This window comes from Xylona heveae (genome assembly GCF_001619985.1).
Source record: "Xylona heveae TC161 unplaced genomic scaffold L228scaffold_8, whole genome shotgun sequence".
In the NCBI taxonomy this organism is placed as follows: domain Eukaryota; kingdom Fungi; phylum Ascomycota; class Xylonomycetes; order Xylonales; family Xylonaceae; genus Xylona; species Xylona heveae.
In genome coordinates this window covers 903,633-928,126 of record NW_017264200.1, presented here as the reverse complement: position 1 = coordinate 928,126, position 24,494 = coordinate 903,633, and the positions used below count along the sequence as shown (strand labels likewise).

General features: G+C 48.1%; 8 protein-coding genes across 8 annotated transcripts; 5 read left to right on the top strand and 3 right to left on the bottom strand.

Moving 5' to 3' along the window:
* The first annotated feature begins 5,125 nt into the window (after positions 1-5,125).
* Positions 5,126-5,551, top strand: L228DRAFT_169881 (hypothetical protein). Its single transcript, XM_018329467.1, has one exon. It carries the CDS (start codon positions 5,303-5,305, stop codon positions 5,516-5,518), a length of 216 nt encoding a protein of 71 aa, XP_018186846.1. The 5' UTR covers positions 5,126-5,302; the 3' UTR covers positions 5,519-5,551.
* A 2,584-nt stretch (positions 5,552-8,135) lies between these two features.
* L228DRAFT_203400 (hypothetical protein) lies at positions 8,136-8,801 on the top strand (the record flags this gene model as incomplete). Its single annotated transcript, XM_018329646.1, has 1 exon — positions 8,136-8,801. A coding segment is annotated over one exon (666 nt), but the record flags the coding sequence as incomplete, so codon positions are not given.
* Positions 8,802-10,746: 1,945 nt separating this feature from the next.
* On the top strand, positions 10,747-11,823 carry L228DRAFT_240153 (phosphatidyl synthase; the record flags this gene model as incomplete). The annotated part of the gene is made up of 4 exons (XM_018331213.1): positions 10,747-10,819; positions 10,924-11,256; positions 11,353-11,605; positions 11,673-11,823. 4 exons carry the CDS (start codon positions 10,747-10,749, stop codon positions 11,821-11,823), a joined length of 810 nt encoding a protein of 269 aa, XP_018186844.1.
* On the bottom strand, positions 11,745-17,232 carry L228DRAFT_231898 (glucose-inhibited division protein A subfamily). Its single transcript, XM_018330580.1, has 10 exons — positions 16,965-17,232; positions 16,846-16,910; positions 16,661-16,791; positions 16,099-16,607; positions 15,726-16,046; positions 15,075-15,664; positions 14,434-14,490; positions 13,846-14,354; positions 12,444-13,747; positions 11,745-12,312 (listed from the first exon to the last, which is right to left on the bottom strand). The coding sequence occupies exons 1-10, from the start codon at positions 17,076-17,078 to the stop codon at positions 12,193-12,195; spliced, it is 3,720 nt and encodes a 1,239-aa protein (XP_018186843.1). The 5' UTR covers positions 17,079-17,232; the 3' UTR covers positions 11,745-12,192.
* A 149-nt stretch (positions 17,233-17,381) lies between these two features.
* L228DRAFT_231895 (putative MBOAT family protein) lies at positions 17,382-19,746 on the top strand. Its single transcript, XM_018330579.1, has 8 exons — positions 17,382-17,587; positions 17,652-17,696; positions 17,750-17,849; positions 17,905-18,110; positions 18,170-18,195; positions 18,245-18,364; positions 18,416-19,079; positions 19,139-19,746. The coding sequence occupies exons 1-8, from the start codon at positions 17,566-17,568 to the stop codon at positions 19,555-19,557; spliced, it is 1,602 nt and encodes a 533-aa protein (XP_018186842.1). The 5' UTR covers positions 17,382-17,565; the 3' UTR covers positions 19,558-19,746.
* Positions 19,747-19,900: 154 nt separating this feature from the next.
* On the bottom strand, positions 19,901-20,374 carry L228DRAFT_269673 (ubiquitin-like modifier 1; the record flags this gene model as incomplete). The annotated part of the gene is made up of 3 exons (XM_018335303.1): positions 19,901-20,018; positions 20,085-20,249; positions 20,298-20,374. 3 exons carry the CDS (start codon positions 20,372-20,374, stop codon positions 19,901-19,903), a joined length of 360 nt encoding a protein of 119 aa, XP_018186841.1.
* A 243-nt stretch (positions 20,375-20,617) lies between these two features.
* L228DRAFT_256474 (putative RNA polymerase II Elongator subunit) lies at positions 20,618-23,409 on the top strand. Its single transcript, XM_018333924.1, has 3 exons — positions 20,618-20,802; positions 20,860-23,021; positions 23,077-23,409. The coding sequence occupies exons 1-3, from the start codon at positions 20,674-20,676 to the stop codon at positions 23,231-23,233; spliced, it is 2,448 nt and encodes an 815-aa protein (XP_018186840.1). The 5' UTR covers positions 20,618-20,673; the 3' UTR covers positions 23,234-23,409.
* On the bottom strand, positions 23,249-24,411 carry L228DRAFT_249086 (P-loop containing nucleoside triphosphate hydrolase protein). Its single transcript, XM_018333010.1, has 2 exons — positions 24,192-24,411; positions 23,249-24,138 (listed from the first exon to the last, which is right to left on the bottom strand). Exons 1-2 carry the CDS (start codon positions 24,334-24,336, stop codon positions 23,432-23,434), a joined length of 852 nt encoding a protein of 283 aa, XP_018186839.1. The 5' UTR covers positions 24,337-24,411; the 3' UTR covers positions 23,249-23,431.
* Between the last annotated feature and the right edge of the window lie 83 nt (positions 24,412-24,494).

The window sequence follows — 24,494 nt, the reverse complement described above, 5'->3', positions numbered from 1 at the left end:
ACCTAGGTAGGCTTATGGTGTTTAAGCCCTGATTCCGTGATTCCCTGGGACTGTGTCACAGAATCGGCGGTCGAGCAAGCGCACAGGCAGCCCCACAGGGCCCTCTTTTATTGCGTTTTTTACCTTGTTTTCTCTATACCGTGGAATCCGGGAAAATCTGGGGTAAGTTTTACCTAGCTCATGAAAAGACGAGGTTGCCCCCTTGAGGCCAACTCTCATCCATGGGGGGAGGAACCTCCGAGCCATACATAGCGTGATTTGGTTGCTGGTTATTTTTGTTGGAACGCTAAACATGGGGGAAATCCGGGAAGGTGCATCTGAAGGGAACAATTATCATGTATGTACAGACACTCGGAGGAAAAATGGAAGAGAAGAAAACCAGGTTGTATTAGTTCTGGCGGTGGCGCGGTGAAGTTGGTGGTACGGCATCTGCGTATGCACTGTGCATTCCAATGATTATGCAAATGTACAGTAGAATTGCCGGGTTGCGTTGTCAAGTCCCGTTTCTATCGTTGCATGAGTGAAGTTTTGCTGCGTTCCTGATATGTTTCTAACGTTCTGGCTTCGGATTGACTCTTCGCTTTGCTATATCGTGGTATTCGACGACGGATATTGATACAAAAGTCATGCTCATGATTTAGGAAATCAATATGGTTGATATGGATATGTATGGAAGTTTCGCACGTTGTATCTAATTATGATGCTATCTGAATGTGGTTCCGCTTGTCGTCATTTCAACATTCTCTTTTGAATTTGGGGAATATGTGCAAGACTGCATAATTGTGTTGGGGATCTCGACCTGTCCTCGGTTCGATAATCTAAATCAGCACTTACCAAGCGCTACAGTTTATATGAGATAAGACACCTAGTCGCCATCCCTGTGTGAAAGAAAGGTTGGTCAAGATATCAATTGAAGACAGTGCGCATATCTGTCCCTTCTGGATAAGCGTTGCAAAGCTCTCGAGCTCGTCATTGATAAGGCGATGCCAGTGTGCCGTGATTGATCAGAAACAAGACCGTAGTTTGGGCCATGTACGTAATGCCAAGGTTTCTAAGAACTTTGTATACATGGGGGCTTATCCGAATCTAGATTTCCTTCAGGGGCTGAAGTGTTCTGCAAACTTAGGCCGGACGCCGAGCTTTTGGACTCGCAAGTGGTAACGAATATATGCTCCATGATCTGTTGTTGGGACGCCGGTGTAAATCGAATTTTACTGTCAATTGTTAATCAACCTCGATTGGGTAGCATCAAAAGAAAAGCGAATGGCCAAAGTCTTCCCATATGATAATATGTCCATACATAAAATGGTGGGAATCGGTAGTCGTTAGTCTCCCGGCACTTGGGGCTGAAAGAGACAGCAACTGTAAGCACACAGAGCGAGCCGATCTCTCGCAAGTGATACAAAGACCTTCTCTGAGAAAGACAGTATCTACCAGCGATGGTGAAAGCCCTGCGCAGATTGTGGCAGATCGTCTCTCCTCGCTGTTAAGTCGTGATGCCAGAACCGGACAACCCGGACGAGACATCCTATCTTTGTTCCGATTCAGGCCCGAAAGAGGTCTCCTAAATCGATTTGAATTGCATCAGCTGAAAGATCGCGTATTGTTGACGGGATTTCACGCAACTATCGTTCGTGATTGTGTTTATTATGAAATTTTTGGGAATGAAGGATGGACACTGGTCGAAATAGCCTGGAAGGCGCAATAGAACCCTATATTTTCTAAATTCTTCAACCATCGTTTTTCGTTAGCAGGAGAAATGACAAAGGTGAGATGAGTAACCAGCTCTTGATCTTAAGTGCTCAAGAGTGACATACAATAATACAAGGCTCCTTCATGAGCGTGAATAAATTCAAACTTATCGTGTCTAAACTGTCAAACTGCCCTCAATACGCCCGTTGCTTTTTCAACCGTCTGTGACTGGGAGCATCTGAGGCTACAAAACTCGATTCATTGGAGGATTGCCCCCCTATGTGAAGTCCCAGAGAGCCACAGGCCCTGGCGGCATCGAGCTTTGCACCAACAACGATTTCCAGAAAGCTGAAAACTAACCAAATGAGAGCCAGAGAGTATGGAGATTCCTTGATCGCTCAGCATTAGGACCCGTCGGATCTGCTTCAGCGAAAAGCCTTGGAGAAAGTAGATTGAGATGAAATCCTCCTATGAACAGTCAAAAGGGTTTGCTGGATCGGGGAAAGCAATCGTGGGATGCGGTGAAGTGGGGAATTTGAAATTGAATTAAGGAAGGTAAAAAGCTCCTAGGAGAGGAATGATGGCGGTTTGCGAGTTTTGTGGATACGTTTCGTAAGGACAAACGAGAACCTCTCATAGCCAAAACATGGCCTGAGAACCTGGAATGCTGTTAATCGAATAAAATTCCTACAGGCATGGAAAACAGATAATTATTCTTTCGGCATTTCAATTAGTTTGATGTTTCCTGAAAGAGTGTGCAAACGAGCCGCAGACAGCCTTCGTTGAGCTATGCCGGTCGCCTGCCTGTGGGGCCTTGGTAGGGGCCGGGATATGAAACGACAATTAATTGCATAAATGCTTCGATTTGCGAATAGTAGCCACATTTGCCATTGGCCGCATAATAGTTTCAATTTGACATCTCTTCTTGGAGAATCCAGCTATGCAGCCAAAGTAAACCATACTATTGAGCGCGATTGGTCATGCGTAAAACGAAGGCGCTATTTGTCTCCACAGGGTGACGCAGGAGAGGCAAGCTACCTTATGGAGATAATCCCATCCTAACTGCCTCTTCGAGATCTCCAGGCAGCGTTTACAGGGACTTGTTGGTATCGAGTACTCAGCAGCCATAAGACCCATCTTACTGGGTGAGGTTATTGCTGTTCACCCGCATCTTGGCATCGGCGTACGTCAGCCTGCGCCATTGAACAAAAGGACGTCCAGGGGAACCACCATAATCCGTTCACTGAGACCCCCAGACAGTACGAAGGGTGGAGCCAACTTCGCGTCTGAATCGTCGACGCTAGCATTGACCACATGCTCATCAACCTGCTACTAAGAAAGTTGGAGTCGATGATTTGGGCGCTGCAAGGGTGTCAACGGAGCTGAAACCAGTGCGAAGATGTTGCTGATAAACTTCGAATATTGCAATCAATATCGAAGCCTGTTGGCTGAGAAGTGACGAATATGGAGAAGCACCGGCGGTCCACCCTCCACTATGATAATTCTGTTATGCAATAAGAGTTGCTAATGGGAGTTTGCTTGTTGCTGGTTTCAGTCACTAATAGCAAGCAACCGATAAACGCCGTCTTTCGAAGAACCTCCAACTGGGTATTTGAATCAGCGCTCATAGCGAAGGCAATCACTCCGAGCACTGTTCACCCATTAGGATCGGACTTCAGCCGAAATCTGGCCCACAGGTGAGCACCAGCCAGCCTGGGAATCATGTTTTGAAACTTTGAACTGCACATGTTTGCAGACGTAACATTCTCCCACCGCCTAAGGTGCAAAACAGATGCACACACAAAGAAATTGGGCTGTGATTGGTCCTGATACGAGGATGCACTATGACTAATTTTTTCTCAAGATGCTGGGCTGATAATGGTGTGTAGATTTCGCCTTTGGCAGGAGTATTTGACCTTTGATCGCAGATCCGTCCTCCTAGCGCCAAGCATGGTGGTTTTTGCGGGAGATATCCTATTTCCTCCATTGGGAAAAGAGATAGGTCGTAAGCTCGGCTCTCTCAAGCCTCTTTACGCGGCCAAGAGGTCTGATGGTGTTGCATACCTCACCGCGGACGGAAAGGTAGGGCACAATACAGAACGATACATAGAGCACGCCATGATACGGGCGATGGGGGGAAACGAAGCGAAACGTCCAGCCAGACTTGTCCAGGCCAGGTTTCACAAGATCCTTGATTCCGCTTTGGCGATACGCTTTCGACTTCGGCGAGGCAGCCCCAGAACCATTTTTGGAGCCAATGTCATAGTTATTGCTATTTTCATTACTAAGACACTATTATTGTGCGTAGATTGTTCCGAGAGAGCGCCGGACTCACCTAGGACGGTGTTAAACAGAGAATTACTTATTGATCGTTCCGTGTCCCGTGACAGCAATTGGGCAGGGTAGTTCGGCATTGCCCCCTGAGCAGCGGCGTAAATGAATTTTGTTTGCAAAGACAATAGGTAATGGAAATGATGGAGATTTGGGCCGAGGTAGGCGAGGCGAAGCACAATTCTGATTTAACTACCTACAGAGTACTCCTACGTTACGCGATTAAGCAAACTATTAGCGAAGCAAAAAGTACTGGCCGCTACTGGACCTTAGTTATCTCCACTGCGCCGATGCGGCAATTGGGGCCGCGCTCGCTAAGGTAGTTAAACCAACGGGCCAAGGGAAAGAGGAAGAGAGTAGAGCGAGAGCGAGGGAGAGAGAATGAGGGACAAGGGAAAGTGACAGAGGAGGGAAAGAAGAAGCGGCACGTAGTTCCAGGCAGGTAGGTAGATCCATGACGAGTGTCTGTCCTATTACATACTGTAATGCTTTCTTTTGACAAACGGCGGTCCCCTTGTCTCCCTACAGCGACCCACTTTGACCTTATGCAGAAGACCCTGGCCGGCCAGCTGTTGTATCCAGTGCCCGATGCTAGTCTAGGCAACGGGGCAAGCAAGCAGGCGGACGGCGAAGTGAGACCGTGACCCAATCCACGGTTGTTCCAATCAAATATCTGCAGTTCAGAACAAGGATGTGGTATAAACAATTGTTCGGTTTCGAGATCGATCGGTCGATGACCAGGTTTGACATCTCTATAACTGCATCTTCCCCACTTGCTCGGATATCAGACATGTATTTTCAGTAAGTGGAGTAGAACCGCGTAGGATTGAACGGGTCGGTCTCGAAAAAATAAAAGGGGATTGGAAATGGGGTAAAGGAATACACGAAAAGGATAGACAAGGGCACAAAAAAATATCCATACATCAATCTAGTGCCTGCGCATTCTCATCGCCAGCAGTTGGCATGGTTGAGAATCACAATGGCTACAAAAGTAGAGTGCACGCAAGCTACCTGTACCTGAGGAATGACTTCAACAAACCTGGAAGACGACTACGAGAATTGTCAGGTAGGAATTATCACATCATGATCATCGCCGGCTGCGTCAGCGGACCCTCTGCAACAACCTCACATTGATACCAAGAAATAAACGGCCGTCAGCGATGGCGTTCGGATCTGGGGGTAAAACTACGTTAAGCGGGAGCCGGAGCTCGTTCCGATCACTCTAAGAGAGATCCAGCTCCACGATAGGCGCAAGACGAGAAACTCAGGTGGAGGGGTGATGGACCCACCCGCAACGACCACAGCAGGTAAAGCGTCAATCCACATTCTTCCATCCTCCTCATACTCTCGCCAACCTCATCAAGTCACCTGCCAGCATCGCTCCGTATTTGGTCCACCATCAACCTTGAACCGGACCCCTACCGGCTGTGCTGCTTTTCCTCCCACCAAGCTATCTTCATTAAGCGTGCCCCTGAATCCTGAGGGGTGGTGTTAAAGAGCTTTGAATGTTGCGGAGATCACTGCCACGTGCATCCAAGTAGCTTCTTGCCGGATATGGGGACGGTTTCGAACTTGGTCAATTTATGGTGGATGGAAAGTGCATGCCACTCCTATACCACGGCTGACAGGGTTGTTCTGTCTATTTGCGCGTTATGGCTGTGATTGGTTAACTCTACCGAGACCAATATTACAAGAAGCGATGCTGCTGCGTTTACAACTACAGTGCTGCACATTCTCCAAAGAAGGACCCTGAAAATTTCATGATCTCCCCGAGTGTGTTTGACTTGGACTGCGGGGGCGCGCGGCAAACCAGCCAAGCTTTGACACTCTCGCAGGATCGCTCTGCAACCGGGCAACAGCCCCTACTCGAGTTTTGCAAGCTCAAATACAGATCTTCATGGTAAACGTCTCTAAATGAAGAATGAAAACATGATGAGAATCTGTCGCTGAAATGCTAGTACCCCTATACAGCATTTCAATTCCATGACACCTCCAGAGCTCTCCATCCCACTATCGCGAATGCCGTGATAAATTAATGCTGCGAACATGGCAGACTCATTCAATGACGCCTTAGAGAGAGCTCAATTATGACGAAGATGATAGGGCATCGTTGATCAGGTCTTGTGCTCTGGTCACCCAGTCGGGCTAATGCCGATCCAGCAATTGGGGAAAGACTGCCAGGGAGGTGGTTGGAGGGAAAGCCATCGCAGCCGGGCCCTTCCCTGCACTTTTGATGTGGTAATAGTGCCCCCTCGGCCACTGAATCTAGGCCAAGGTATCTAGTACACGTACTCCGCCAGCAGCGGGAAAGATGGGCATCTACTCTTTAGCCATAACATTTCCCTTGCGCAGGCCGTTCGTTCCACGAGCTAGAGCAAGCTAAGACACGGCTTGTTGCTGGGCTTTTCGGCTCAAGCCGGCCCTCCAAGACGAGAGAGAGCATCTCTGGGACCGCGCTACTCAAGGTCCATGGTACGTCTCGCTATTGCGAGGGATTGTGTACTAATGATCGACCGAGTGATGCTGCAGACTCCTTTACAATGCGCCAGCTCTGAACGGCGCCGTTGCTGGTCCTCCGAAAGCCAGCCCCAGGCTGAGGTGCCGTGACCACTCGGTGGATAGGGGCCAGCACTGGACAAACACGTCCAACCTGGGAAGACTTGACCTGTTCGTTGCTCTTCCGGTGCCCTCAATTCGAATTTGGGGGAGGGTGGAGGGCAGTTTTGGACTATACAAAGGGCCCGCACAGACTTCACACAAGCAGAAACGTCTGATCGACCGCTACCCCCTTCGTCCTGTTCTTCGCCCTATCAAGCTCGAGTGGTGAGCAACCCGAGACCAGTCCACACGGTACTAATAAGGCCTCTCGAGGACGTCGAAAGGCTTTTGTTCAGGAATTCTTGTCCTCTCGTGCTCATGACTGAAACTCATCCCTTCAATTGCGCGTGTATGAGAGAAGGCTCTTTTCTTCAGGCATTTGCCCATCAATAGAGCAATTGCCGAGTCTCGCAATCCTTTTTTCAACTCTATCAACCCTACCTACCTACCCAACTTTTTCGTTTTGGTCCTTTGCTGCACCCGCCGCTGCATACCTCGACCTACATCAGAAATCCGCAGGCGCCTTAGAACTCTTCTGGGTTCACACGCTCCCCAACAAGTTCCTCGCAGCATTAATTCTCTTTCGAGACCGCGCTTCAACAAGCAAGCAATTCTCCCAAAGATATCATTGACTTCTTGGCAAATTGCACCGCATTGAAGAAGTCCACCTCGCACCTCATCAACCTGTTGCTTGTAAGTAGCCTCTCGCCTATTGAATAAACTTTCGGTTTTCTCGTCAACGTACCTCACTACCTACCACCTACCTGTCGTTGTTTCGTTAAGGAATGTTGTAACGAATAGATCTCCCCGCCCCCCACCCCCCCGTTTTTCCGATACACCTTCCCTGCACCGGGTCCCTTAGCTTGTTTGTCACTCGCTCACAAGCTGGGGATATCGCTTCACCATAACTCTAATGGCCCAGCCCTTCTACTCAGCTTCATGTTGAGTCGAAGTGTTTGAAAAAAGAGAATCACAATTATCTAATGGAAAATTGACATTTCAGAATTCTAGAAACGCTGGGGCTCCTTCTCTCTCCCGCACTCTTCGATTTATTTTCGTCTGCTTCTCTTTCGCGGAGCGTTTCGTTCCCAACCCAATTGTTCTCCCACATATTGGCGCCTTTCTCCACCTCCGAGTGACGTGGATTATCGCTTTCCTAGCTTCAGCACCTGGTGGCCGCTTCACCGCGGATTAATGAATGATTGCGCTGCTCTGAATTCATTTCGATCTAGCCGCTCCATTCGTGGATATAATTTCGGTTGCACGCCTCCGAGCACGCTGGCCGCTTTCCGATACCATTGTGGGGACGCCCTTTTCAATCTTGAAGCTTGCAGCAACAATTCCACCTTCGCTCGTTGTCATTCCACTCATTCCAACGCAATCTTTCGCTAGTGCTGGACTTCCCACCTCCGATAGTAATATACTTCACAACGGAAATCGCAAGTGAACGCTGAGGAGGCCAAATCCCTTCGGTGAACGATCACTCCAACCAAATGGCGAATCCGGGTACTCGCATGTCGCTGCAGCCGACCTATCAGGGCTATGTCGCGACGACGCAGGATGCATTGGTTCTATTTGAAGCGTGTCTCAACGGCACCCTGCACCACGTCCCTCGCCGGCCTCACGATCGCGAACGAAGCAGTCTGATACGAAGCGGCTGTGTTTTCATTTACGAAGAAAATGCCTCTGGCATTAAGAGGTGGACCGATGGTGTGCCATGGAGTCCCAGCCGAATTCTCGGGAATTTCCTTGTTTACCGCGAACTCCTCAAGCCATTTCCCCCAGGCGAGAAGAAAAGAGCTACGAAGCGGAGCAAACGTCCCTCCAAACCTGGAGAACCCTATGCAAGGCCGTCTTTGGAAAGCCCAACCAATACGTCCGACTCTTGTTCACCAACCCTCCCGACTAACCCTCGCGCAAAACAGGATGCAAATTGCGATAAGGAGACTGAGCGGGCCTTGATTGGATCTCTTATAGACTCTTACGGTTTCAAAGATGATGGTCTTGTCAAAAAGACCATGAGTGTAAATGTGCAAGGAGTGCACCACCATCTTGTCTCGTATTACAAGGTCGAAGATGTCTTGAACAATCTGTTAGAGACGCCCACGCAAAGCTCTCTTTTACAGTACATCAAACCTCGCCCTGAGCTGACGACACGCCAAAACTTCCGCGCGCCACTGGATGATGTGGATGATGGACTAGATGCGCATTTCGATGAGTCGCGAAATCCTTATGGTTTCGAGAGCTTCGATCGGCGATCTGACACCATAGTCAATGGGATCGATTACCACCAACATTCGCAGCCCTCTGCCTCGCACTCCTTCTACTCAGGGATCGAAACTCAGCCTTTTTCAGGGGCCGCTTCTCAATCCTCATCTTTACCTACAACCTTTGGGGCATCTCCTGGCTCTTCCGCTAGTCATGCCGCCAGTTTTTCCCATAGCCTTCCGATCAAGACCGAGGATTACATGGCCTACAATCCCATCACGCCATATTCTTCTCGGTTCGATTCCCTGAATACGAGTGTCGGTCAGCAGGCCTCCCCTCCAAGCGAAAGAAGCTCCATGCCTTTGCATGCAGTGCCATTATCTCAGCCGCCACGAGGCCGATCGGATACATCCCAAACGAGTAATAACACTGACACCAAATCAAATAATCTATATTCGCGTGGCTATGCCCCTTCGCTTCCCCGGGCTGACGACGCCTTGTATCCATCTTTGGAGCAGCGATGGGGTTCCTCGTCTGCTTCGCACATTGCGAACCTACCGACTTATCAATACGACAGGCAGTACTGGAATATGCCTGGCAACATGGCCATGGGACACGGGCATTATCCTAGCGTTTCCCCAATTTCACAGTGGGGACAGAACGCGGTCTGAAATTGAAGTCCGAATTGAGCTATGCAGGATCTGCTTCGAACATTCTTGTCCCGGCGCTCTTCACTTACTATGGTTCCTATGCTTCAATTCTCGGTGCTCTCATCGTCAGAGCTCAATGCTTAGCTCTGCAAAGTTCTCGTGGCATTCTTCTTTTTCAAACTTAGTCCCATTAACAGACTATCAGCTTTGCCTGAAATGTTCTATAAGCGCAGCGTTGGCGTGGGGAGTAGCCTTCGATCATGGGCGTTTGGTGTATCAACGCAGCTTGTGTGCCAGTCGATGCTTTTCAGTGTCATCTTCCAATTCTTTTTTATTTTTTTTATTTTTTATTTTTATTTTTTTTTTTCGGGTTTGAACGTTTTCAACGTCAGTGGTGAATCAATATTCCAGCACACTTCTTAGTATAACCCCGAGTTTTATTGCTTTGGAGCGAGTATACGGCGAGCAAAGTTGAATCGCATCTTTATTCAGAAATATCTTGCTTCAATTTCCCTTTCAACCTCTTCTTCTCCTTTGTACTATTGGTAGTTATCTCGCAATTTCCTTTAACAGAAAGAGTCTCACAAGGCAACGGCAATAGTTGACGCATACGTTTGAATGAAAATTGGATCAAGTATATCAAGGGAAAAGTCTCCTCTATTTGCTCAATTTGTCCCACGTCTTCAACAGTCGGAAAGTAAATCTTGATGTTCCATATGATCGGTTGATATAATAATCCATTTCGGAATAACGATTTCCGGAGTAAGCGGTGCTCGGGCCTATGGGCGTATAATGGATTGATGATATCACTGGCTAGAGCAGTTTAACTAACAGCACGAGTTTCTGCTCGGTTCGGTTAAACCCCGTCCATCCGCCTTCCCCAAACATCTCTCTAACCTGAGCCTTACTGGAATAAACTGCTACACGCGACAGGAAATCCTCAAATTGCTTTATTGCAATCATCTACGGCTGCCGCTTTTGGCAGTGCACACAATGACATGGCGAGACCATTACTGAGCGCGACTCAGCGCTCGTTCTGTACACGATTTAATCCCCAATTACATCCGACACTTCAGCCATTTTCTCTTCTTCGACATGTCCGAAAATTCGCCCAGGATCACTCAAATAACAACCGATCAATTGCAACGCAACGCGAATCGATTTCTATCCTCAGCCTGCTCAGGTCACAACGGCATGTAAGGTTAGTTTAGAGTCATCAATTCCTCTGAAGATCGCCGCTGAATGGTGGTTGCCAGCAGATCACAAAATGGGTTCTCTCACGTCCAACTACGGTCATATTCTTCTGAACGAAACGACCGCCCTAAGCCCGTTGAAAAAAGGTGCGTTGGGAACTATGAGGCGGGATTGGCATTTGGTTTTTGATATAAGACTTTGAGCGTCCCAATCAAAGGGCCTCTATAATTCCTTGATCGACAACTAAAAGTCTGCAGCAGAAAGCCGCTCGCAAAACCCCTTGCTGCCATTTCCAATCGCCTCCAGTCATTAACGCCTCATGAGAATATCTATACGCTTCCGAATATCCTCACTTTCTCACGTCTTATCGCCGCGCCCTTCATCGGATACCTTTTCGTGCACGAGCAATACGCTTGGTCCCTAGGTCTTTTCGCATATGCTGGTCTGACGGACTTGGTGGATGGATACATAGCACGGAAATGGAAAATGCAGACCGTTGTTGGCACAGTCATAGATCCTATGGCTGACAAGGTCCTAATGACCATCTTGACTGTGTGCCTGGCTGTGAAGGGAGCTTTACCCCGTCAGTAATGCCCTTGTTATGGTTCTGCTTGAGCGTACTCTCAGCATAATTTGCCAGTGCACGAGCTTCTGAATATTTACTAACATTTGCTTTCAGTTTGGCTCGCAACCCTGATCCTTGGCCGGGATGTCGGGCTTGGCCTCGCTGCCATTTACTACCGATTCATATCCCTGCCAGAGCCCAAGACGTTCGCCCGCTACTGGGACTTTTCCATCCCCAGTGCCGAAGTCCATCCCACAGGGATCTCCAAAGTAAATACAGCACTTCAGCTTGCGCTCATCGGAGCTACTACGGCTCTACCTATTGTCAGTGCAAGCATCGATATCATGCCCGCCATGACTGCGCTCCAGTGAGGCTTCCTTGGACACCATCATCGTCCAAAATTATATACTGACTTTATATTTTCCAAATTTCAGATATACCGTGGCGGCCACCACCATCTGGAGTGGCGCAAGCTATCTTTATACCAAAGATGCGGTTAAAATTTTGACGCCGGAAGAGACAGAGGAGAGAATTGCAAGGGCTAAAGCATCAAAGGATACGAAACAAGCTTCGGATAGAAAGTGAGCAGCGCATACCCCATTTGAACGTTTGCGTAAAGTGCATAAAGAGTCAATAGCATTCTGTTTTGTGGTGCTACCTGATACATGTGACTGCGCCACCTGGCTCGGAGAGCTAGACAGTGTCCATTCCGATTAAATATTTGGGGAATAAATTACATACAAGTCCACCTTCCCATAACCTGGCGCTAATGTGAGAATGCAAATCTCTATCTTAGAATGTAACGGCTACCAAATAAACTCCTTAGTTTTTAAAGTGACCGAGGCATCAACCATGTCTTGCAAAATGCGTTCCCGTTCGAACTCAAAACGCCGCTCCAAGTCTATTTGCCTGAATGCGCCCCCGAATACGCCAAAGGAATATGTCAAAGTATAATTAGAGGCCGGCGTATGCAAGTTTCCGGGCCTTTATCTCCTCAATTGCAGCGGCCTTATCAGCCGCTTTTCGGCCACTTCGGACGTATGCCAGTAGTCGCAAAGCACCAGAAGGTGTCATCTAAACAAAAAAAATAAAAGAGTCAGCTTCAAATTGAATCCGGTAAGTGTTGAAAGGGAGCACCAAGACTATGTATTGGAATGGCAAACAATCTTGGAGAGAAAGAAAATTTTCTTCTGGACTGAACTTACACCCTCAATTCTCCTAGCCTGGCCGACAGATTCGGGCCTAGTAGCTTTGAGAAGATGGCGTTCTTCCATGGAGAGGCCATGGATGCTATCGTAATCTAGATCGGCGGGCAAGCGAAGGTGTTCGTCTTTGAGGAAGACGTTGATGGCTTGCTTCTGCTGCTCAACATAGGGCGCATATACGCCTTCAATGGCTACGCGATTACGAGTAGCAGTAGAAAATGTGGAGATGGCAGGGACATGGGCGGCAAGAATGTCCAAAGTGACACCGGTTGTGCGTAAGAGATCGAAAGCTGAGCGTCTGACCGAGTCTTGATGGACTCGGAAGCCACGGTCAATCCAGCCAGCGGAAGATGATCTCGTCTCTTCCAGAACCGTTTTGAGAGCGTCCATCTCCTCGACAGAATCCTGAAAGTGCGACCACCGCTTGTCGCCCACAATGCCTGCGGCGCGACCTTTGGCCGTAAGCCTCAGGTCAGCGTTGTCCGCGCGAGCACTCATACGGTATTCGCTGCGCGATGTGAACATGCGGTAGGGCTCGGATACGCCCTTTGTTATTAAGTCATCAATCATGATACCAATGTATCCGTCACTTCGCTTTAATGACAGCTGGGGCTTCGACTGCGAAGACAGACCGGCGTTAATGCCAGCAATGATACCTTGCGCTGCTGCCTCCTCGTAACCTGTCGTGCCATTGATCTGACCTGCAAGGAAAAGCCCCTCAATAGGTTTCGTCTCGAGCGTTGCGCGAAGATTTCGAGGATCAACGTAGTCGTATTCCACACCATATCCGGGCTGAAGCATTGTGACGTTTTCCAGGCCTTTTATGGTTTTGAGCATGGCTTCTTGTGCCTCCACTGGTACGGTCATGGAGATGCCATTCGGGTAGATGACATCCGTGTCAAACCCTTCCGGCTCTAGCCAAACCAGGTGTTGCGTCTTTTCTCTGAAACGGATAATCTTCGATTCCAACGACGGACAATATCGTGGCCCTTTTACCGTCTCACGAATGTGAATGGTCTTGTCAAGGTTTGCTCGAATTATCTCATGGGTCGCCTCATTGGTGTGGGTGCTATAGCAGTTCAGCTGATCTTTAACGCTGACTGTGTCATTAAGATAGCTGAATGGCATAGGAGGTTCATCGCCAGGCTGGGTTTCTAAAATTTTGAAGTCGATTGTTTTGCCGTCCAATCGAGGTGGTGTTCCGGTCTTAAGGCGGCCAAGCTGAAATCCGGCATCTTTGAGGGATTTGCTGAGCCCAAATGTGGCTGCCTCGCCCATTCTGCCAGACGGGAAAACATCGAGACCTAGTCGCCGGGAAGTCCAAAGTTAGCTTTTCATGGCTCCTAAATATTTCAACCTCCCCTTTGGAATCAAGAAAAGCGACAAGTCGTTCATCTCTTACCAATATGGATTTCTCCGCCTAGGAAAGTGCCAGTCGTGATAACCACATGTTCGGTGGCAATAACTTCTCCGTTTTCGAGTCGCACGCCTGCGATCTTGCCGTGTCTTCCAGGCCCAAGTAATCCATCTCTGTTGACAATGATATCGGCCACGCTCCCTTCTACCACGGATAAGTTTTTGTATGCGAGCATCTCCTCTTTCATGTACTTCTTGTACAATGATCGGTCAATCTGAGCACGGGGCCCCCAAACCGCTGGACCTTTCTTCCGATTCAAGACACGAAATTGAACCCCAGCTTTATCCACTATACGGCCAGCAACTCCATCCAATGCATCAATCTCTCGAATCATTGTCCCTTTGCCGATCCCGCCAAAGCTAGGATTACAGGAACATACGCCGAGATTGTCCAATTTCGGCGTCACAAGGGCTGTTCGAGCGCCTGATCGAGCGGCGGCAGCACTGGCTTCGGTCCCGGCATGACCGCCACCGATGACTACAACATCATAGGATCTGTTTACATCGTTTACCTAGTTAGCTTTCCACTCTAAATATTCGATTGCAACTTGACGAAACATCATTCTCTACCGACCTCGTCCCGTTTGACACCGTGGCGAGGTGTCTTTGGAATGACTTCCATAAGTGCGCGCTGGAGAATTGACGCCGTGACAGTGGCAGTGACGGACTGACAAACATCTCCACAATTTAATCTGTGAAGTTGTCGCAGAAGATGAGTATGAATTTGCCCTTCAATGATTTCCACCTCTCCCGCCGAACGTCGCGAAACATTTCGGCACCCAATTGGTTTAGCGCAGCCTTTTTCTTTCTCCAGAATCGGAGGTAAAGGCCGGGTATCTCCGACAATATCAAACCAACGAGCACCAGCTTTAGCTTCACCAGCAAAGAGCGTAACATCGGTTTGGGGTTTATTAAAAACCTATGATTGAGCTATGATATGATGGCGCATACAAGAGAGACACTTGAACCATTGAATGCCGTCGGTATCAATTATGAGGCTCGCTATATGCGAGATCTATACCAAAAATCAAAAGTGGCGCCTCTGATGATAAGGATTTGTCCTCAAGAAAATAAGAAAAGATAATACGCCTTTGTAGTGACCAAAGAAAACGCTAAGCGCAGCATCCCAAACGCCAATTTGGTCTAAATGATAGAGGTTCAGCAAGATGCAGCCTTCAACGCCGATTCAAAGCTTTTGCTGCCGTCGAACTTGACGAAGATTCAGGCCAACCACTCACGGCATTCTCCACCTCCTCAAGAAAGGTCGAGCTGTTATGTATGGTCGTGCCTCCTAATACCACCCTGATGCCGGGAGAGCTTGCATTCACCTGGGCCACGAGTTTTGCCTCCTCATATGTCGCACCGCCGATAATGAATACGACAATATCTTGTGGCTTGTCGCGCGTAGTGCCACCGCCCTCCACGAATGGATACTGCTGTTCACGTAGTCGTCCTTTAATAAGGTTTTGGAGCGTATGCTCTAGCCTGGGTGAATGCTGCGTGTAGACATTTTCCACTCCTTTCAGCCCTTTAAATCGATCGCGCGCCCCTGAGAAGATCGATCCGGACTCGAAGAGATCTGACATCCCTCCAACGGCAGCCATTTGAAGAGAGTGGTGGTATTGAAGCAATTGAGGTATGATGTCGATCTGGCGACGGGGAAGGTTTGCTGCGGCGGAAAGAAGATCCAGTAGCATAGGAATGGCATTGGAAGTATGCCGCTCATAGCGAAGCGAATAAAGCGCCACTATGCGAAGTTTGCTGTCTGGTGTGACATTTGGAGATTGAATGAGTTGCTGAATGGTCTACAATTTGTCAGCAGATAATACGATTCTCAACAAACGGACACAGAGCTAGATTTCTCACCTTCAAATCATTGTTGTGGTTATCATTGCATGCCAAGCTTTGCTCCAACTCACTGACGTCAAGCAGAGTATCTTCGTTGACTCTTCTGCTTAGCTCGCCGACTAGGGTGACATGTTTGCTAACATTTCCGGAGAGCTTCCTGAATTCGGGATAATCTTCCACGAACCGTTTCATATCCGTGATTGACTCGATATTCATATTGCTCTTTGTTTTCGACTGATACTGCTCGACGTAGTCTTTAATGTTGCCTCCAAGGTCGCCAAAGTTGAGATACATATTCTTCTTAAAAAAAGGATCTTGGTCTTGAGATAATACTATCTCCTAGATAAGAAGTTAGGAATAAAGGAAGGCTTTGTAGGGAAGGGGCGCATACCTTGAGTTCGGGTCGGATATCTGGAACATCACTGAGATCGACGCGCCCATTCTGTATCCCCAGTAGTTCATGAACCATGGCCTGATATGTCCATTGGGTCAATAAGGGTGTTACAGGGTCGGTCCTACGATCCAGAATCAACAAAATTGGAGGCGTGTCAATCTTCCGGAAGTCGAAAAGCTGATCCTCCTGCGTTATCTGATATCGCACTTCAGATGCCAACTTCTTAGCCAAAAGACTCGTTTTGTCATATCTTATCAATGGTCTCTTTTTCAGTGACAGGAGGAGCGCAATTAGGCCTTCAATCGAACGCTGAAGAGAATCCGGGTGCCATATTTCCGGGCCGGTGCTCCATATTCGATGCTTCGGAAAACCAAGATTTAGGGTGAAAAGGTCTGGGTTGATCACGATGTAGTCTGCAAAAACTTCCTGAACTGTCCTTACTACCTCATGGTCGTCAGCCTCAGCTAGCCGTTCCAAAGATGACTTTCGAATGATATTGCTAAAGTCTGTATGGTATGTGAGCAATTGTTAAATTAATTGAAGGACCATATTCGCCCACATATGTTATATTCGCCATATTTTGGGTCGCGAAACTCCTCGATCAGGAACTGTATGGAGTCCGGCGAAGGACGGACGAAGCAGAGACAACGAAGATGTCTCATTTTCTCTCGCGTTTGATTGTCTAATCGGCTGTGAATACTAGTCAATAGCTGATTTTCTAATAGAAGAAGGCAGTTGACCCACTCAATCAGGAATACCTCGTGGTTTAAAAGGGCAGATTGCGTTATTGCGGTTGATACCACGCCAACCTACAGCATAGTGTTAGCACAACAAAGCACCTCAAGTGAGTGAAGAAGATTTACAGTTTCGCCGTCTAGAAGGAGTATTTTCATCTTGGCCGTAGAAGATCCTGACACTCCCTCCCCTGAAGCTGCCAGTTTAGAGATATACCCGGAAACTGCGGCCACAACATCCATGTTGGGCAGTCTAATTCCTACAACCACCGCCTTCTCTGGTTTTTGTTTCTAGCCTCAAACGATGATTGGCCAACTCTCAGGTGATATCGAAAATCCTTCGAAAAAAGGCAATCCAATTAAATCTTCTTTGGTGCGTAAGACCTGATTCTTTACCTAAACACTATCTGAAATGCCACCACAACCCCTCGGTAGCTTGCTTCCCCAGAGCGGCAACTTCCGTCTTTGCGGTCGATGGGCGGACTTTCCGAAACCCGATGGTAAAACAAGGGACTACGAAAGTGCAACTGATCAACATTGGCGTCATGCGGAACTTTGTGTAGGGATCGTGGGAGCTTTTCTATCCGCCAGCAAAATAGCCTTCTAGACAACCACAATTTCTGTTTCTACCATTCTTGTTCAGCTCCTTTTTACTATTTATTGAATTTGCATATGGAAAGGTGTCTGTGTCTTACTGGACACAGTAACCGTATCCAAACTTACCAACACAATGCTTCCCTATATTGATATCCGTGAGCGGTACCATATTTCGCAATTTCGCTGGCGCCATTCCGCTGACCTGTTCTCCCTCTTCAGCTTTTATTTATCTTGCAGATGTGCTAGGCACCTCGAAAGATGATCGTGAGGTTCCCGTTGATTGCGTGCCTTGTTGGATTTGGGCTAATTCTGTACAGTCAAGGTTATCGTCTCTTTCGTCCTGTCATATCCCTTTGCCGGTCTCCTCAAGCGCATACCTGACAGCAAGCCCTACCAAAAGAATCTCTTCATCATTGCGTCAGTCCAGACCGGATGTTCGCTTGTCCTGACCATCAGACTAATATTATTCAAGAGTATCTGTTTTTTATCTGATCGGCCTTTTCGACCTGTGGGCCGGTACTCGGACATTGTTGATCAGCGCTGGTGGAACATATTTGATAGCGGCAAAGATTCAGGGGCCATTCATGCCATGGATCGGTTTCGTTTTTGTCATGGCGCATATGTCCATCAATCATATCTATCGTCTATATGAGGAGCCAGGATCTTGGGATATCAGTGGTGAGTTCCACGAACCTTCGACATTATTTTCTAATCACCGGGCTAATGTTTTCTCAAAGGAGCTCAGATGGTCATGGTCATGAAGGTAATTTGAATTTTCATAGTTGAATGGATTTTCAAGCTGACATTTTCAGCTCACCGCTTTCTGCTGGAATGTCCATGACGGCCGTTTACCTCAAAAGGATCTCTCTGAATTTCAGCGGGAAAGGGCCCTTCCGACGTTACCAAGCCTGCTTGACTATGCCGGTTATATAGTTAGTACTTTCGTTATCGCTATCTCTCTTCAAATGCTGACCATTACAAAGTTCTTCTTCCCCTCTCTTTTCGCGGGGCCAGCTTTTGACTACGTTGAGTATCGCAGATGGATTGAAACCTCGATGTTTGAGGTCCCCGCTGGAACTGACCCAACTAAGCGCCCACCTACGCGCAAAAAGCGTAAGATACCCCGCAGTGGGACTCCTGCCGCATGGAAAGCCGCCGCTGGATTTTTCTGGATTTTTGCCTTTTTAAAATTCTCTGGATGGTACAGCAACGAGCTTCTCCTTGGATCCCAGTATATGAAATATGGATTTCTGAGAAGGGTCTGGGTCCTGTACATGCTCGGCTTCGCTGCTAGGTTGAAGTACTACGGCGTGTGGTCACTCACTGAAGGGGCATGCATCCTGTCTGGCATTGGCTACAAAGGAATTGATCCAAAAACTGGGCGGGTCCATTGGAACCGCTTGCAGAATGTCAATCCCTGGGGTTTGGAGACTGCACAAAATACGCGCGCGTACTTGGAGAACTGGAACATGAACACAAATCACTGGCTGCGGAATTACATGTATCTTCGCGTGACACCAAAAGGGAAGAAACCCGGCTTCAGAGCAAGCATGGCAACCTTTGTTACCAGCGCATTTTGGCATGGGGTTTATCCAGGCTATTATCTCGCCTTCGTGCTAGCTAGCTTCTTGCAAACGGTTGCAAAAAGTACGCGCTCTCTCTTTTTCTTTCTTCCCACAGTTGCTCATGCTAAATTGCCTTGACAGACTTTCGTCGACACGTTCGTCCATTTTTTCTTACTGCGGATGGCACCAGTCCAACGCCATATAAGAAGTATTACGACATTGCTAGTTTGGTGACTACACAGCTAGCGTTCTCTTTCACAGCCGCGCCGTTTGTCCTCCTGAGTTTGCACGATTCACTGCTCGTTTGGTCTCGAGTATATTTTTACTGTATCGTGGGTGTTGTGGCATCCGTAACTTTCTTTGCCTCGCCAGGAAAGGCATGGCTAGTTGAGGAATTGCAAAGAAGGCATAAAGTCGCACTCGTCCGCAATTCCAGTCAAGAAAATTTGACAGGGCCGATGATGGGACTCCCGAACGATCCAGGAGAGGAAGTGAGTGAAATCGTCAGGGAAGTGAAGAGTGAAATGGAAACGCGCAGAAGAAGAAGCCTGAAGGGCTAGATTCTCCCTCAATCAATATAAGATGGTAATTTGAAAGTGGTGTACAGTTCATTATCCATGAATGTACAGGTGTACTTAGGAGCCTCTTTGGACTTTTTCTCCCAATGTATATATCAAAGTCATTTTAGAAGACTGTACAAAATAATTCTGAGCCCAAAGGGCAAGCGAGAATCCAAATGTTCAAGAAGCAAATGGAGAAATGGGTATAAACGATATCCGGCTAGTGTTACTTATTCCTTTAAGTAAAATCCTTCCAGACTCTCAACCTGTTGCCTTGAAGTGACTCATTCCTGGGTCTGGGCAGTCGGTGACGTTGCAGATGCGCATGTCACTTGGCACGCATTTAGCCACCATGGAGCGTGGACACAAAGACGATATGATCGCCCTTCTGGAGCTCATAAGCTGCTTCTCCTTCGAGCTCCCAGTCTGCATCATTTATGAGTACCAGTATGCCTGGCCGTCTAAGGAGATCACGCGTTAATCTCAGAAGGCATACGGGAAGGGAGAAAGGGAACAGAAATACTTACACTGTATCGTCCAAGACAAACATATCTTTTCGGGGATCCCTCATAACATGGTTACATAGATATTCAATCAAAAAAGCAACCGTAGCAGGCTTTCCATTGGGATCGAATGCTGGAATAGATAGCTGGTGCTTGGCTTGGTTGGAGAAGAGCAGTTCTAGTCCGCCGCTGCTCGACTTAGCTTATGACGATTTCTTCTTTCAGGTCGGAGCGTACAGAAATTCTACGTCGATAGACAGATCATCCCGACCTTTGATCAAATCCCCATTGCTGCTATTTTCAAAAATTCCCATTTTCGGTATTCGATTGGAGGCTTTTTTGGATTTAAGAAACTGGAAAAGATGGTTACTGCAACTGTATTGAATATAAAGAGGAGTATGAGTTATGACTTACTGGACGGAAAGTCAAAAATCACGAGGGGCTTATCGATAAGCTTAAATTGAAGGCGGGCTATTGGCTTAAGCAAAAAGCATCCTCACAGCAACAATAATCACCCAGATTTCAGGATTGTCGCGGACCTCCGAAACATATTAGCACCACCCCAACGAGGCAGCTACTTGAACAGAAGAGTCCTGCGTGCCGGATATTTTAGATGGTGTCTGTCAATACCGACTACATTGCCGTTGGCGGCAATCGGCACCCCGCTGGCGCTGATTGGGACCCTGTCTCAGGCCAGCTAGTTTTCGGAGCCGCCAATAATATTGCGCTTTGGAACCCATTGGTAATGCTTCTCGAGCATCAATTTATTCATATTTACTAATTGAGGAAACGAACCTAGGATGATCGGTGTCTGGGAGTTCGATCTCTCCTTTGCGGACATTCTGACAATGTCAACGTTGTCAAGTTTTTCCCCTCCACTTCATCAAACGATCGGATCATCCTGAGCGGTTCAGCGGACAAGACTGTTCGCATATGGAAATCAGATACTGCATCACCGAGCGGTTTCAGTCACGCGTTCACCATTGAAGATCATCAGAGCTCCATCAACAGCATTGCCGTGTCGCCGGACTTGAATGTCTTCGCAACGGGGGCGGCTGATGCAACAATTAGGATATATCAGCTGCGTCAATCCGAGATTGGAACTATTTATGCTTGTTTGATTCAAACAATTCAGCCAAGTCCTCGATATTTCCCGCTTACCTTGGCGCTGAGCCCTCTCAATGGATCGGGTTCAATGGCATTGGCCGTCGCGGGAACGAAACCTTTCATACAGGTATATGTCAGTGCTGGAGGCCAGTCCGTGGCTCAATTTGAATTGAAGGCGACCTTGTCCGGGCACGAGGGCTGGATTCGCTCACTCGCCTTCACCTGGGAGAAAGGAAGCAAAGAGAGCGATTTGCTTCTAGCCTCGGCCAGTCAGGATAAATATATCCGTCTCTGGCGGATCCATGAAGGCGAACAACTTCCCCCTGCAAGCGCTGCTGGAAATGATCCTGCCCTCGGTACATTTGGCAAATCTCTCTCGAACAAGCCTCACCGCTTTGAGGCTGCTGGTTTGAAATATTCCATTACGTTTGAAGCCCTCCTTGTTGGCCATGAGGATTGGATATACACCTGCTCCTGGAGGCCCACAGATGGTCCCCTTCAGCTTCTAACGGCTTCAGCTGATAATTCACTTTCCATTTGGACGCCTGACCCCGCCTCTGGAATCTGGATATGCATTGCCCGTCTCGGCGAAATTAGCGCACAAAAAGGCTCGACCACTGCAACAGGCAGCGCAGGAGGATTCTGGCAGGGTTTGTGGTCCCCCAATGGAGAATCGGTTGTCAGCTTGGGAAGAACCGGAAGCTGGCGGTTGTGGAACTATAATAAAAGCCAAGACAGGTGGCTGCAAGCCGTGGCTGTCACTGGGCACGTCAAGAGTGTCATGGGCGTTTGCTGGGCAGCAGACGGGAAATACTTGTTGTCTACCGGCTCAGACCAGACGACTCGATTATTTGCAGAGTGGAAACGGGGCCAAAAGCGTTCTTGGCATGAGTTTGCCAGGCCGCAAATCCATGGCTACGATCTCAACTGTATCGATGTCATCAGAGAATCGCAGTTTATTTCTGGCGCGGATGAGAAACTTTTACGCGTATTTGATGAGCCGAAAGCTGTTGCGAACTTATTGAAAGATCTGTGCGGCATTGAAGAGGCGCAACAGGATCAAATGCCCGATGCGGCAAATATTCCCGTCCTTGGTTTGTCAAATAAGGCAATTGAGGCAGTTGAGGATGGAGCGAGCGGAGGGACCGCCGACGACGATGAGCAGGCTGCAATTGACCCGTCATCTGTAATCCAAAAATCCACACTTGAATTAGACCACCCACCGTTTGAGGACCACCTTGCTCGGCACACCCTTTGGCCTGAGAGCGAAAAACTCTACGGTCATGGCTACGAGATCTCAGCGGTAGCAACAAGCCACGACAACTGTTTCGTTGCAACCGCGTGTCGGGCAAGTTCGGTAGATCATGCAGTGATACGACTTTTCGATACCAAAGAATGGCGCGAAGTGAAACCATCTCTAGCAGCGCACTCTCTTACTGTCACAAGCCTTCAATTTTCTGGCGATGACCGGTATTTATTAAGTGTCGGTCGCGATCGGCAATGGACTATTTTCGAGCGTGACGAAAGCGCTCAGAGCGTTTACAAGCTGGCATGTTCAAATCCGAAAGGCCATTCGAGGATGATATTAGACGCATCATGGGCGCCACTCGCGGCAGGAGCAATTTTTGCTACGGCCGGAAGAGATAAAAGTGTCAAAATATGGCAAGCCGACAATGGCGTATTTACGTGCAAGGCTACGATAGGTGCCCAGAACCCAGTAACAGCTGTGCAGTTCCTCCCACTGTTCCATAACAATGCCTTATTCGTAGCGTTTGGCACCGAAGCTGGAGATATTTCCATTGCTCATGTCCATGGGGACTTTACAGCATCCATTTCACTTTCTTTTGACCAGAGGTAAGATCGCAACTCCCGACGGCTGGTTCGTTCAGCAGCTTACATTTTTTTGAAGGATCGTTCCTTCCAAGGCAATCACAGATTTGGCCTGGCGACAACCCCCACAAGATCTGCCTTCGAACGGAATTGAGTCGAAGAGCCAGCAATTTCAATTAGCAGTAGCCAGTGAGGACAGCTCACTGCGCATATATTCAATTTCAAATATGTTGTAATCTAGACGTTTATAGACACTGGGGGGAAAAAGTCTCTAGAGCAAGGGAAACCCAACGAGGTATGTTGAATGCAATCCAGGGCGCCTATTTAACGTAGAAACGCAGGGCTGGCGTTGAGAAACTGGGCAAAAGCAAAATAGTCATAAGAAGCATACCATAAAAATATATCAAGCCAATGTTTGGAATCATTAGCAAAATTTAGACCGTCTTTTCGTTTCCATAGCCTCCTTTTCCGTCAAAGGACTCGTAGGTCTTCCCTTCGCTCCGTAGTCCACGTCGGGGACCTCTCTCTGCAAGATCCTCCTTCAGCCATCTCAAGACCAATTGGCCAAGTTGGCTGTTGTCTGTCGGGCCAACTTCATCAAGTTTTATCTTCTCAATAGGACCAAACTCCTTGACCTTCCCTAAGCTCATGTGTACTAGATGAGTTGGCCATTGTGCGAGATTGTCCAGAATATGAGTGGCGTAAACAATAGTGCAGGGACGAATCTCGGTTTCATTTTTCAAGAATTGAAGAAAGTTACTCCTGCTTAGGAGATCGAGGTCGACCGTTATCTCATCCAGTAGTAATATCCGCCACGGTCGAATGAGTCCCATTGCAAGCTGTACCCGCCTTCTTTCTCCATCGCTGACAGTGTGAAGTCTCCACGTCGGGTCGATATCCAGAATCTCCATCAACTGATCTCGCCTTTCAGTATAGTAATTCCCCCCAACGGAGGCAAGAAGACTTGGGACGTCGATATCTGTTCGGACAACAGGGTTCAATACCCATTCAAGGCCTAAATATGTAACCCCTTCGAGACCGGTTGAAAAGGGATCCACTCCACCAATGTTGATCGAGCCGTGGGGCGCAAGGCGTTTGCCAGAGAGTAGTCGAAGGAGTGTAGTCTTGCCGGCGCCATTTGCTAAATCCCACGTCAGAACCTTGAGGTATGAATGTATTCTTCTTGATTATTACCTCCAATTAGCAGAGTACGACTACCAGGTGGAAGGTCCAGGTTGAGATTGACAAGCCCCGCGGAGCCGTCCTGGAACGCATAGTTGAGATTGTGAACTTTGATTGCTGGCGCCAGTTCCGTAGGGTTGGGATTTTCGACGGTCATGGCGAGATTATTGGTATCACACGGTTATAATTGGAAAGTGTCTCTGCAGTTTGTTGCTTGGTTGCTCAGCTCGTTGATCTTTTTGAAATAAATAACATAGAGGAAGGTGGGGTCAATTCTTACCGTGATCCCTCGCCTGCCCATGACGCATAGCTCCA